This window comes from Neopelma chrysocephalum, unplaced genomic scaffold (assembly GCF_003984885.1).
Source record: "Neopelma chrysocephalum unplaced genomic scaffold, ASM398488v2 Primary Assembly neopelma1_97102, whole genome shotgun sequence".
Taxonomy (NCBI): domain Eukaryota; kingdom Metazoa; phylum Chordata; class Aves; order Passeriformes; family Pipridae; genus Neopelma; species Neopelma chrysocephalum.
In genome coordinates this window covers 1,744,881-1,759,234 of record NW_020925744.1, presented here as the reverse complement: position 1 = coordinate 1,759,234, position 14,354 = coordinate 1,744,881, and the positions used below count along the sequence as shown (strand labels likewise).

The 14,354-nt window shown below is 39.7% G+C and overlaps 1 protein-coding gene across 7 annotated transcripts in view; it reads left to right on the top strand.

Moving 5' to 3' along the window:
• Positions 1 to 25: 25 nt before the first annotated feature.
• Positions 26 to 14,354, top strand: part of POC5 (POC5 centriolar protein) — a 27,714-nt gene continuing 13,385 nt past the window's right edge. For 3 of the 7 annotated variants that reach the window (XM_027671488.1, XM_027671489.1, XM_027671487.1), the window contains exons 1-5: positions 26 to 204; positions 6,196 to 6,295; positions 10,338 to 10,485; positions 13,540 to 13,718; positions 14,093 to 14,269. In XM_027671488.1, the coding sequence (XP_027527289.1) occupies positions 110 to 204; positions 6,196 to 6,295; positions 10,338 to 10,485; positions 13,540 to 13,718; positions 14,093 to 14,269 (699 nt within the window). In that variant the 5' untranslated portion in view covers positions 26 to 109. Of the gene's footprint in view, positions 205 to 1,777; positions 1,910 to 6,195; positions 6,296 to 10,337; positions 10,486 to 13,539; positions 13,719 to 14,092; positions 14,270 to 14,354 lie in introns of all 7 variants that reach the window. The other 4 variants (XM_027671491.1, XM_027671490.1, XM_027671494.1 and 1 more) reach the window with 4 other exon arrangements.

Sequence of the window (14,354 nt, the reverse complement as noted above, 5' to 3'; positions counted from 1 at the left end):
GCGGCACGGGCCGCCAGCGGACGGACAATAGGGGAGGGGCCGGCAACGCCCTGCCTCCGGCCGGGCGGTCCGATTGGCCGGTTCGCCGCCTAAACCGGCCAATCGAGGGATGCCTTGCCGAGGCCCGCCGAGCCTATGGGCGTGGGGGTTCCTGTTCCGCTCGGGCAGTTTGAACGGCCGGTGCGGGTGGCGCCGCGGCCGCAGGTAAGCGGGGAGGGGGTGGCCGGGCCGGGCCGGGCCGGGACCGCGGGGCCGCCCTCCCTTCTGCACAGCACCCGCGTCCCTGCACAGCGGGGTCGGTGCCGGCACTGCCGCCGCGCCTTCCTTCTTCACAGCACCCGCATTCTTGGCCGGCGGGGCCAGGGGTGGCACTGCCACCGCGCCTTCCTTCTTCACCGCACCGGTATTGCTGCCCGGCGGCTTTACCCGCCGCCCGCGTCCCCACCCCGAGCTTCCCGACGGGGCCGGCGGGCGCCCGCTGCCCCCGAGTGGTTGGGCTGATGGCCTTAAAGGCCCTGTAAAAGCAAAGCAAAGAGAAGGAGGATTTCCTGTTCACAGTCTGATCCTGCTCCCCGCCGCCGGACCGCCACGGGACGCTCGGCGCGGTGTCCCTGTTGTCCCTGGCTGCCATGGCAGCGGCGGTCGCGGTACTGCAGACGCTGCCGGCGCTGGGGGCAGCTGCTGAGGGACTCCAGAGAGAAGTTAAAAGCTTGAGCAGCGCTGCTTTGCAGGGGGGTGCAGCTAAAGGGAAAGGGTATGTCCTGCATCTACTGACAGGTGGTATAGTTCTGTCCCTAGTGGTGACCCCCAAGGTTCAATATTGGACCCAGGGTCGTTTAACTTGTTCACCCATGACTTGGATGAAGGGACAGATGCCTCCTCAGTAAGTTCACTGATGACACAAAGCTTGGAGGAGTGGCCGATACCCCAAAGGCTGTGCTGCCCTTCAAAAGGACCTCTACAGGTTGGAGAAATGGGCAGAGAAGAACTGTCTGAAATTCAACAAGGGCAAGTGCAGGTCCTGCACCTGGGGAGGAATAACCCCCTGCACCAGCACAGGTAGGGGGTCAACCTGCTGGAAAGCAGCTCTGTGGAGAAGGGCCTGGAGGTCCTGGCGGACAGCAAGCTGTCCATGAGCCAGCAGTGAGGCCTTGTGGCCAAGAAGGCCAATGGTTTCCTGGGGTGCGTTAGGAAGAGCACTTCCAGCAGGTCAAGGGAGCTGATCCTGCCCCTCTACTCAGCCCTGGTGAGGCTTCACTTGGAGTGCTGTGTCCAGTTCTGGGCTTCTCAGGGCATGAGAGACATGGAGCTCCTGGGGTGGGTCCAGCAGAGGGCTACAAAGATGATGAGGGGACCTGGAGCGTCTCTCTTGTAAGGAAAGGCTGAGGGAACTGGGCTTGTTCAGCCTTGAGGAGAGAGGACTGAGAGGGGACCTCATCAATGTCTATAAGCATCTGAAAGGAGGGTGCCAAGAGGGTGGATCCAGGCTCTTCTTGGTGGTGCTGAGCAATAGGACAAGTGGCGATGGGCAAAAGCTGATGCACAAGAAGTTCCACCTGAATATGAGAAAGAACTTCTTTACTGTGCAGGTGACCACACACTGGAACAGATGCCCAGAGTGGTTTTGGAGTTTCCCTCACTGGGGATTTTCCAGAACCATCTGGAAAATGATCTGTGCTATGTTCTCTAGGATGATCCTGCTTGAGCAGAGAGGTTGGACCAGATGCCCCACTGTGGTCCCTTCCAACCTTACCCATTCTGTGATTCTCTTTCCTAGGTGTTGAGTTCTCTGATCTGCATGAAACATTAAATTATTTGGAAACATCGCCTTTAGTTAAAAACAAAGCCAGAATTGCAGAAACCTGAGCACAGCTTAATTAGTTCAAAGTTAAGAAGGAGAGCAACCATGGTGAGTCAGACCAAAATCTTTGTAGTTGCATCCAGTTTCTTAAAAGTAGCAGTCATGTGTCTCACCATATAATATTTGCAGCTTAGCAAATCAGCTTGTTGACCCAGAGATGGTGTCTTAGTATCCCTTGATTTCTCTTTTAGAAACTTGTCTGGTATTTTGTGGGACTTAGTGCTTGTTCACTGAGATTAAAGCAGACAAGTTATTCTTAGGCTGGCTTGCTGAGCAGGGATCTTCTTCTGAAGCTACGGCAAAAAAAGAAAGTGTATGCCTAGTGGAAGCAAAGTCAGGTGATATGGGAGGAATACAGAGATGCAGCTCTACACTGTAGAGAGGAAATTCATGTGGCCAGAGCTCAATTAGAATTGAAGCTGACCTGTACTGTGGGGGACAAAAAAAATAGTTTTTTAAAGTATGTCAGTAGTAAAAAGCAGTCCAGAAATAATGTGCGCCTGTTACAGGATGAGGACAGTCACATCACAAACAACGCTATAGACAAGGCAGAGATGTTCAGTGATTTCTTTGCTTCAGTCTTCAACTCTGATGCAGTCATTAGTCACAGCCAGCATGGGCTCATGAGAGGAAGGTCCTGCTTGGCAAACTTAATTCCCTTTTATGACAAGGTAACCCAAATGTTTGTTCAAGTTGATGTAATCTTTTTTGGATTTCAGTAAAGCTTTTGATACTGTCTTTCACAGTATCCTTCTGGACAAAACGTCCAGCACACAGATGGATAAACATGTCATGTATGGGGTCAGCATCTGATGACCTGTCACTAGTGGGGTTCCACGGGGCTCCATCTTAGGCCCTGTGCTCTTCAACATCTTCATAAATGATTTGGAGACAGCACTGGAAGGGTTACTAAGTAAGTTTGTTGATGATACTAAATTGGGTGGAGCTGTTGATTTTTTCAAAGACAGAGAGGCCAGCTGGGGCAGGGCAACCCCAGATGTATGGACAGACTTGGAAATAAGAGGCTGGAGAGCAGCCCCAGAGAAAGGGACCTGGGAGTCCTGATCAAAGGCAAGTTGAATATGGCAGCCAGGAGGGCCAACCGTGTCCTGGGGGACATCAGGCAAAGCATCGCCAGCTGGTCAAGGGAGGGGACTGTCCCTCTCTGGGGCAGCCTCACCTTGAATATTGTGTGAAGTTTTGGGCACCACGATATAAGGAAGATATTGAGCTCTTGGAAGTGTCCCAAGGAGGGCAACGAAGATGGTGAAGGGCCTTGAGGGGAAGCCATATGAGGAGCAGCTCACTTGTTCTGTTCAGCCTGGAGGAGACTGAGGGGAGACCTTGTTGCAGTCTACACCTTCCTCATGAGGGCAAGAGGAGGGGCAAGCACTGATCTCTCTGGTGACCAGTGACAGGATCCAAAGGAATGGCATGAATCTGTCAGGGGAGGTTGGATATCAGGGACAAGTTCACTGCCCATAGAGTGATTGGGCACTGGAACAGGCTCCCCAGGGAAGTGGTCACAGCACCAAGCCTCACAGAGCTCAAGAAGTGTTTGGACAATGTTCCAGGCACATGGTATGATTCTGGGTGCAGGGGCCAGGACATGGACTTGATCCCTGTGGGTCCTTTCCAGCTCAGGATATGCTATGATTGTAGCATGATGTAGCAATGATGTGTCTGTAAACACAGGGTTAAAATATTTGTATTTCTCTTAATTTAGCCTAGCAATGCAATCTGTTGTTTTGTAGAGATATCTGGAATTTTAGGTTCACTAGGATTTTTACTGAAATGCTGCACTAATCAAAATGCAAACTCTAGACAAACATTAACAGTGAGACAGGCAAAACCTAGAAATGTGAGGAAAGCTCAAACTCTTAAACTGTTAGTGGAATCTAAAGCTGTGTTCGAGCCAGTAAAGGCAGTCAGGTGGAGGCCAGATGGACAAACACAGTGGAGGGCTAGTCCATGGTTATAAAGAAGAGGGATGGGAAGAGGAGCCAAACATACTGAGCTTGAGGTGACAGCAAGTGACTTCTTATATAAGACAATGTCAAACAGGTAAGTTTCAGTTAACAGATCTGAAGGGAAGGGTGGTCTGGAGGGGAGAGGTAGCATTGCTTATGATGAAGGAACCTTTTGAGTTTTAAAAGACCATGGAGTAGTTTCAGTGATAAGTAGAGAACTAGATCCACTAGACTGTGTGTCAGGGATCTTAGAAAACTGAAAACATAAATCAGGAGAGTGGTCTTATGTTATTGAACAAACTTTTCAGAAAAAAACTCTCTCTTCCATTTCTCTGGACTTGTCTGTGTTCACATGGAACTCCATTTGCCCCCCTGTGTCTCAGAAAAATCAACAGTTTCATTCTTTTAAAGTGGACTGAGAAGGGAAGGTAACACTATTTATAATTTCTGACTGCAAATACACATCTAATTCCTGTAAGTGCTAGATAGCTGGTCCTTTGTGATCCTCTCTAATGCACACACCCTCCTCCACATTTGTATGCATCTGGGACTTTTGGAGTAGTAGGGATCCACAATTCGAGAAGCTGTCTATGTGGGAAAGCAAGTGAAGTTGCAGCTGATTTTTTAAGATTACTGAAGAAGTATTTTTTGGTATTGAAAGAATTTATCAGCTAAAGGAAGGTAGGGTGCTAGTATAAAGCTATTTTATTAGGTAGAGAGGCCAAAACCAAAGGTACAGATAAGGAAATATTTGTGTGTGAGAGAGGAAAGAAGAAAATTATCAGAGCAGGAGACAATGAAAACAGAGGAGGTGAGGAAGCTATTTTTTCTTCTCCTATCTACATACCATTCTACAGCAATAAAAATATATAGTAAACCTTCACTAGACTTCCTATTTTGTACTTAAGAGACATGGTTGGTATATTAGGACTTAGCAGGAATTAGGGAGATTGTAATAATGTCTTTTGAACTTTGTGCAATAGGAAATCTCAGCATTTGAAATTGTCTTTATACCATTTTTAAAATGTCCCTTATCAGCACAGAAATAAGCTTGCCATTCTGCAAAGTGTAGATACCCGTGGCAGAGAGAGCTTTTGTGGTGCAGGAAGAATCAGTGTCTAGAATAGTTTAAAAAGCAAAAAGATAATTAATTTCCATCTGTATTCCTACAGACAGAGCTGTGATGTCAATGTGCAGGGTTTGATATTTTCAGACAAAATGATAGTGCTGAAGTAAGAAATTCCTGTCAATTTAATGAGAGTATAACTAGCAATTTAAAAATTACATTTCTGTCAGAAAACGCATCTGTTTAAAACACTGAGAATATTATAATTGACAGTGGTAAAGGTCTCTCTAAAAATAAATTTTCCTTCCAAGTTGTTTGCTACATTGCATGAGCAGTCAGTTCCTCTGGTTATTTATGGTGGTGTCCTTACTCTCTTCTGACAACTCCCTGTTCAATGTGTCTGATTGTCTTTCATGTGCATCAGGCAGCTTCATCACTCTGCCATTCATTAACAAATTCACCTTGCTTTTTACTCAGTTTGCACTCATTTTCTAATTTCTTTCATCTTCCTTCCCCCCCCCCCCCGTATCCTTTGGAGTCCTTTTTCCCCTTATTCTATCCAGTCTTATCCCAAGAGCTTCAGTTCTTCACTCAAGGACCTATTCATCACTGTAGTAGATTAAAAGATACATATATCTTTCACAAAGTCTTCAAGTTTTCTTATCAGTTCTGCAACATTGCCTACTTCCCAAATGTTCAAAGAATGCCTCACTGTCCTTCTTAGAAATTGCTGGAATGATTACTTGAACCTAAGGCATTACTTGTCCTTCTATATCTGTCTTCCTGGGCCCAAAAGGCAAGAGGAGTCAGAAAAGTGGGGTGAGACTGATGTTGACCACTCAGCTTCAGGGTATTGAGCAGAGCGTTTAGGGCATCATCTCATCTTGGGATGTGGTTGAGGTTGTTTGGTGGATGGGAACAGTGTAGCTTAGGCATTCCTGTGTAGCAGGAATTTTGTACTGAAACAAGCTGATAAGTTTAAAAACAATACAGTGTGAATTACAATGAAGGATTGACACAGAAGTATATCTGTAACTGCAAGAACTGACATTGCTTTGTGATCTTTCTTTTTTTTTACTTATGAGTCAATGGAAGTATTTCCATGATTTTGAGTATGCTCTGGATCAGGCACTTTCCTACCTAGCATTATATAATGAGACTAGTCAATCAGTTTAGCCCCAAGAATGGGTATTGATGCAGTTTCTACAGCAGAATCTCGGTTTCTGGGGAAAATGTTACTGAATATATGCTTTCATACTGAAACTGAAGAATGAAGTTCAGCTTCTACTGTTTTATAGACTAACTTTGTGCAGAATGTCATCAGATGAGGAGAAAAGCACAAGTCCAGTTTTGCCAAAAGACTCTGTTCCAGACAGTTCTCTTTCTTCAGATCTTCAGGTAGGAAAGAGGCAATATTATTTGATTCACTGTCATGGCATTTTATTTGACAAAGGATAATTATGAGGAAATCTAACTAAACATGCATCTTTATGTTTTACATATACAGGAAAACAATTGAAATGTTATTGAAAATAAACATATTAGGCCCCCAAATAATCTGATGCTAAAATATCTTCAGTTGGTTTCCCTTTCATGCATTTCACAAGAAATTCAATTTATGTGAAAAATCTTATCTAATCTTAAGAGATTGGTAGCTGCAAGTAAAATAGTACAGTTTTCTTACCTTTTTATTTTCTGGTGTTATTTTATATTTGTGTTAAGTCTTATGAAGAAACCAGAATTTGACACAGTAGGATAGAAAGCCATTATTTTTGAGGGATAAAGCAAAAGTTTTATTTTAGGCTTTTTTCAAGAGGATGCAAAGATACTGGATAAAGTCTTTGTCCTATTCTTTTGAAAGCAGCAGATTTTCATCCTTTAATAATTGGTTATTCCTATTTAAGTAGTGGGTGATGGTTTTTTACCTTTGGTAGAATTCAATCCGAAACAGGATAGTTTTGACAAAAACAGGGTTTGCTATTTGCCCTGTAGAAATGCATCTCTACATTTGTCCCTCGGTGGAATGGGCATGTACAGCAGAAACACTGTTAAATTAAGGCGTTTTCTTCTTTCTTTTTTTTCCATGTGGATTGACTTGTACCTTTTAAACTGCCTGTTTAGAGGCAATTCATATACTTCTCTGTTTGTGGTCATGTCTCATGGATAAGTTTTCTTAATCTTTGTTTAGCAACAGTAATACATCCGTGTTTCCAATGCTTTTTGTGGTAAGAAAACAAGATAAAAACATAGTGCAACAAATTTTAAAGTACCAGAATTTTCTGTTATGATCTGGTTGATTATCAATGAGGTTCTAAGGCCACCTTGTAGAGAATGATAAACTAATATTAATGAATGACTGTTTTGCTAATGAGAACATGTCTAACGTAGAATAGAATAGTTCCAGTTGGAAGTGACCTACAAGATCCTTAGCCCAACTGCCTAAGCATTTTGTGGCTGACCAGAAGTTAAAGCATGTTACAAAGGGCATTGTCCAAATGCCCCTTAAACGGTGACGGGCACCTCTCTGGGAAGCCTGTTCCAGTGTTTGACTACCCTCTCAGAGTGAAGAAATGCTTCCTAATGTTCAATCTGATCATCCCCTGTGCAACTTTGAACCATTCCCACACATCCTATCACTGGATCCCAGGCAGAAGAGATGGGCACCTCCCTTCCCACTTGCCCTGCTCAGGAAGCTGTAGAGAACAATGAGGTTGCCCCTCAGCCTTCTTTTCTCCAAGCCCACAGTTCTTAGCTGCCTCTTGTAAGAGTTTATTACTGTTGAAAAAGAACACTGGTGTCACAGCTGATCAATAGGAATGTTGACAGGAAACTGTTCTGCTCCCTTTAGATAACTTTGAAAGATCTGTTTGGTTTGGTTTGGTTTGAGTCTTTTTGGTAATGTGTTGCTTTTAAATAGAGACACAATTATTACCTTTTTGTTATAAAAACAATCCACTGGTTTTAGAGAATTTCCATTTACTTATAATAGGGTTCCACTGACCTTCAGGCCCTAGAACTATAAACCTCTAGTTTTACACAATAACAGATTTTTTTTGTAGTTGACAGAACAGCTTGAAAGTTTTGTTTAAGCAGAACCAAGCTAGTAAGTAAACAAAAAAGATATATTGTTAATTTTATTAACAATACGGTTTTATTGGAAATTTATTGGTCAATATTGCATTGCAGTTGCAGCATCCTTGTTATGGAGAATTTAAGATTGAGGTAATGCACTTAATCACTCAATGTTTCCATACATATTCTCACTGCAGTCTCCAGGATTTTTTTTATGTCAAAGTTTCTGGTTACACTTGGGATACTTTGTTTTCTTTGATATTTGCCTTTCAACTTCATTACAACACTGTTGTAATACTGTAAGTTATAAACACTTGTTTCCAGATTTATCACTGGAAATAGTGTCTGTTGACACTTTCTGTTGGCATGTACGAGTGCGTATTCCCAAAGAGTGGATTCTTTGGGTTTTAATAAGAGTGTTAGAACTTGAAAGAAAATTCCTGCCGTAACTTAATATGTATATTTTGAGTGCTAGGAATGCCTATAGCAGGACAGATTGTGTACTAATGATTAAATTGGGTGACTCAAAAGGAGCCAACAACTTGCATCTTACCTACTGTGTCCCTTGAATTGGATAAGGTCATCATGGAAGTAGCTGGATCAGCTCTGAAAAGTAACTTGTTTAGGGCAATTTGGTCACCTGACCTCTTTGGAGAAGACAGAGGAGTGATCTAGTGTCTTCTGCACGATCATTTAATTTAGATTAGCTAAGGTAAAGACTAGTAGTGGCTTTTTTATTCTGCATAAGTTTTGCTGCGGGGAGTTTTTTACAGATCCATGTAGTTCCTGGTTGAATAACTAATCTGAAGATATCTGTTTTCTTCTTTTAACATCTGATAAAATCTAAGCTGTATTCATTTAGAAATATATGGCTACAGAAAAATTGCAGCTAAGTATACCTTTTACATAGAATGTGACACTCTTGCTTATCAAAAAAATACATTATGTATTTGTTTGTAATTATGTAGCTTCATAGACATTTATTTAGGCTTTTAATTTTAACATCATAGTTCAGAAGATAGGAAATGGACATTTAAATCGAAACTAGAATTCAGATAAAATGTACAAAACCGAGCTTCCTAAATTCTCTAAGTAGTTAAAAACCCACAAAAATGTAAGGGTTACACAAAGTTTTAAAATATTATCTTTTTCAGTTGTTGGATTCAAAACCACATTGCACATAATTGTTACCTTTCATTGATTGTTTTCACTCTGACTTTCCCCAACTTGAAGAAGAAATTAATTTTTCAATTCACACTTGGTTTCTGAGGTTAACCTCACTGGGATACTAAACACAATTAGCATAACAGTACTAAGTGAAGAAAAAATAACTGGTAGTGGTCTGGTTTAGTATTTTCCAACTGGCATTGTTTTCCAAATCTTTAATTAGTGGGTTTGATTGGTTTCAGCATGTAACTACTACTGGAACTTGTTTAATGAATAACTGGGTTGTATGTTTAAGCTATAATACAGTTTAGAGTTTCACAATGAGCGCTAAATACTTTCATTCTGAAAATCTGTTTAATTAGGAGATTTTTAAAAAATGTTAATTGGCTTACTTTGGTGCGTAGTATAGTATAATGCCATATACCAGTTTGTTTAGAGTGACCTTCTCATAGATGGATGGCCTTACAGGGCTAATGGGCTCCATCTGCCCGGGGGACTGGCTGGGATTCGAACCTGGGTCGCAGAGGTGAGAGTCCTGCATGCTAACCACTAGGCCAACAGGGGCCATTATATATATACCAGTTATATTAGTTTATAACTTCTTAATAGGAAGGTTTCTTTATTAATTATATATACACATTCCCTATACAATTTTAAAAATGCATAATATAAAGTGAAAATAATTATATCTACTCTGAAAAAAATAGTAGCTAATCAGATTTCTTTCAATGATTGGTTTTACAAGAAATTGTAATGGTACGGAATGTAAAGTGTGACTGTGTTCAGTAGCATCTTTGTCATGGTTATAAAAATACCTATTTTTCTTTGCAGCAGTGTAGTGATTAGAATTAATATGGAGTGATTAATAGCTTATATGATTTGGAACTGGATTTTTTTTCTAGTTTTTGTTTGTGTTTAAAATGCCTATTATAGTATCCAGTTCTGGCATCTGGCAGAGTCTTTCTGTGTAACTATTACAGTGGATCTAGTTGTAATCTGAATGGATGTGAACATTAAACAAGAGGAAGTTAAATTGTTAGAATCATTGTAGGAAAGCAGTTCACTTTTGCAACTTTAAGGGATATTCTCTTAGTTTTTCACCTCTCAAAAATTATAGAAAATAATTTCCACTCCTTTCATATAGCTTGGCTTTAGAAATGTAATTGTAGTTTTATAATTATTTGTCATCACTTTGCAACAGGATGAATATGAAGAGCCACATCATGATGCTGTAGTGACTCCAAAGTTTGCACAGGATTTATCAAAGTGGACAGAATCTGCCTCAGAACTGACACCAGCTGACAGACCTGCAAGGGCAAAAAATTATGCCAGTCACAGTAAGACTGCAGGTAGTATGAGAACAATGATACAACTTTTCTGACTTAGATTTTTTGATAGCTTCAGTTTGGAAAATATATATAGCATATATATAGTACATTTGCACTTTTGCAAGTTTGTTTTCCGGCTTAGCTTCTCACATTTGCAGTGGTTTTTTCCCCTTCTCCTGCGATGATATTGAGACCAACAGAGTTTCCAAAGCCACGTGATGCCTTCTGAAATTAAATTCTTATTTTGCAGTATTCTTTGATCTGTCATTTTTACTTTCTCTTCAGGTTTTAAAAACTGAAGTGAATGTTACCATTATGATGGTAGAAGTCTAACTACTGGTAATCTCTATTTCAGGAAATTTAAGTATACATATATACATAGTATCTTCCCTAAGAGCTTCCAGCCAAATAAGGAAAGTAATTGGAATAAACATGGTGTACTATACAATTCAATGTCCAAAAGCTTTTAAACTTCGAAACATAAAGCTTAATTTCCTGTTCTTGTTACCAGTTTAGTTGATTAAATCTGAAAATTACTAAGACTGGAGCAGTAAATTGTTTGTTGCAGAGATGTATAACGATGACTCACACCTAGAAAGTGGAAAAATTCCTTCTCTTCAGGCATCCAGTACTCAGTATGGATCCATTAAACTTCTGAGAACATTTTAGAAAATTGCTACGCTGAGCTTGGGCCACTAATAGCATGTCATGTGTGAGAACAGTCTGTCAGAGCTAATTTACTTAATAAAAGCAGAACAAGTCAGATACTAGAACAACACAGAAAAAAATCCAAAGGTAGTATTTGGATAACAGACATCTGGATAAACAGCTAATTTCATTACATCTACTATAACAAGAATACAGTCTAGAGATTTGTTGGAGTAAATGCATGTGGAGATTATTTAATAAAGTAGATTTCTATACTTTTCGTATCCAAATGGTTCTATGTCCTTGATAACCTTAGCACACTGTAACTGAATAACATCATGCAATGCTGTGAAAGGAACAGAGGTGACAGAAGGAATGCATTAGAAATAAGAATTAAATTTATATGTGTACAACTACAAAATTATGGCAATGCTGGAAAGCCAAGATGAGTTATGTAAAATGATGATATAAACATGATACGGTAAATAAGAAAAATGAAAGCTGAGTTAGGATAATCTGTACATAGGGAGGATTAAGGGAAGGCGAGTGATGAACTTGCAATGTTATGATCTCAGACTATGGCAGTGGTCAGTCTATTTTAATATCCTGGTTTTATTGGTTACATTTTGTTCTGGTTTTTCTTTTTCTTTGGGAATATCTTGCAAATTGTGCTGTGTAAATTGGATATCTTTGCAATCCAACCAAATCGTAAAAGTTTAAAAATCAAAACAAACCTTCATGCATTTCACATCACAACTGAAGGAAGAACATAGTGACATGCAGGAATGGGAACAACTGGTGAAGGACAAAACTGGGAATATTTAACAATGGTAACATTGTCAGATAATTTATATTGTCAAATGCCAGCCAAATTTTCCATCACAGAAATTAGATGCATTTCAAGTAGTGTGGATCATCTGACTGGCATGTAATGTATTTTGGAGATTTTTTACAAGCAATGAGTATTGAAATTCCGCAGTTAACTAAGCAATAGTTCTCTCATTTACTGGAGAAAGAAGGACAAAAATCTAAAGCCCAATCTTAATATAATGTGTGATGGGGAACAATCTGTTTATGGTCTTCTGTTTATTGATATTGGGTAGGACATTTAGTCTATAGAAATGATGTGCTAGATGGGACTTCTTCGGCTCAAGCCGATTTTAATTTTATGACGTCTGGTTACGTATTAGCTTGACAGAAACATCAAAAAGCAGTTGTAACTATCTCTGCATCATGGTTCTTCCTTATTTCTTTCTTGTTTTGGAGTGTGAGTGTAGTAGCTATGTGGCGAGGAGTTATGAGCCAGACAGATCTTCTGACTTTCTTTGGACAGGAGACCTACCAGCAACAATAACTATAAAAGAGTATCAACCATCAGGCTCTACCTTGAATAAATTAGAAACATGCATTTCCAGTGTCCACTGAAGATACTACTTTTTGACAAACAGATAAGCTTATCTCTTCAGACTTGTACCAAAATATAGTATTCATCCACTAAGAAACCAATTGTACAGACAATATTTGTTTTCGGAAGTGAAGACTAAAATGTTGGAGGCTTCCTCTCTCAGTTTATGAAGAGAACTTTTGAAGTTGTCCTGTTCGTTATTAATAACAGGAAGCTGCTACTGCCTCTTCTTTCCAAATTTTTTTATTCAGTTGTCAACTCAAATAGCAAATTTTCTGTCAGGAATAACTAAATATAAAACAATATTTTATTTCTTCAGTTTAATTGAATATTAAGTTCTTTATTCTTAGTTCAAACACATGCCTATTAGCTTTTGGGTATGGATTAACCTTTATTGCAGTGGTAGATAGCCACAGCACCTGAAATTGAAGGCTTATTGTTTAAGGCACTGTATAAATTCAGAGTAGATATTTCCTTTCTCAAATTGTTTAAACTCTAATTAGATAAACAAATTTAAGGCTTTAAGGAAAATAGATGCAGGTAAATATCAACATGGAAACATAGCCACAGGCTGCTTTGTGAATGCTCCAAGGAACACCACTGACCTCAGGAGTTTACAGTCTCATTAAGGAAAAAGGCAAAACTTTTTAGATTTTTGACCCGAGATGTTAATAGTCCAGAAGCCTTTACTTAGAGATGTTGGTTCTAGCAATGGTATATTTTTAATTCTTGCTGTGATCATCCTCTTTAAAATTAAATGACATTAAGGTACTGTTTTTAAAGGTAGCAATACATTTTGCCTAATGTTAAAATAGAATTGTAGCTTTAAATATACTTGTGTCTTGGAAGTATGTATTTGAATTGGGCTGTGTCTCATGTGAGGAAAGGAGCTTTCTGATGCCATAAATATTTCTCTTCTTTGCTATCAATGCCTGACTTCTGACTTCCATCCAGAATGGGGACCAGGTAGCCTTTCCAAAGTGTCAGTCCTTATTCTCGTTTCATTTTTATCTTAACATCAGTGAAGCAGACTTTTGAGGCCAATATGGAACAACCTATTCTTTCAGAAGCGACTTCTTCGCAAGGGTCCACACATGGTCCAAGAGAAGTCAATGAAACCATAATGACTGAATTAACTTTACAAGATGAAAAGCTCAATCAAATAGAAAATATACTTGATCTCTGGACTGGAAGTCTTAAGGTATTTATTTTTTAAGGAATCATAGATATCACAGATGTCAGTGTGTTGTAGAATAAGTGAGTGCCCAAAAAGTTGCTGTGTGATTGCTCTGGAGAATGGTGTTTTTCTTTTTTGTTGATAGTGCATATTGCATATAAAGACTAGAATATCTTATTTCAAAAACTTTGGAATAACTGTCTCTATTAGGGATGTTCAGATATTATTCAATAATTCATTGTTTCTGGTAATATTTATAGCTATAAATGTCCTGTGTAATGAAGGAATCACTGTAAATGTTCATTTCTCCTTAATTGCTAAGTGTTTTAAGACTAAAATATTAAGGAGGAGGGAATAGTTTAACTAACTGCATTACTGTCATCCTTTTAACTTTTCAGACAAACATTCTGACAGAATTGAGAAATTGGAAACTTAGTTTGATTCAACATCACAAGCTTCAAATGAAACAAGAAAAAGAGAAACATGCTGCACATGTGAAACAATTGTGCAATGAGATGGAAAACCTGAAGGAGTTACTACATACTTATGAAATTTCTATTGCCAGGAAAGATGAGGTAGTAATTCAGTTTCACATTTTAATAGTTCCTCTCTATTTAAAAATATCCACACTGAATTTTTTGGTCCATCTCTTTGAACAAA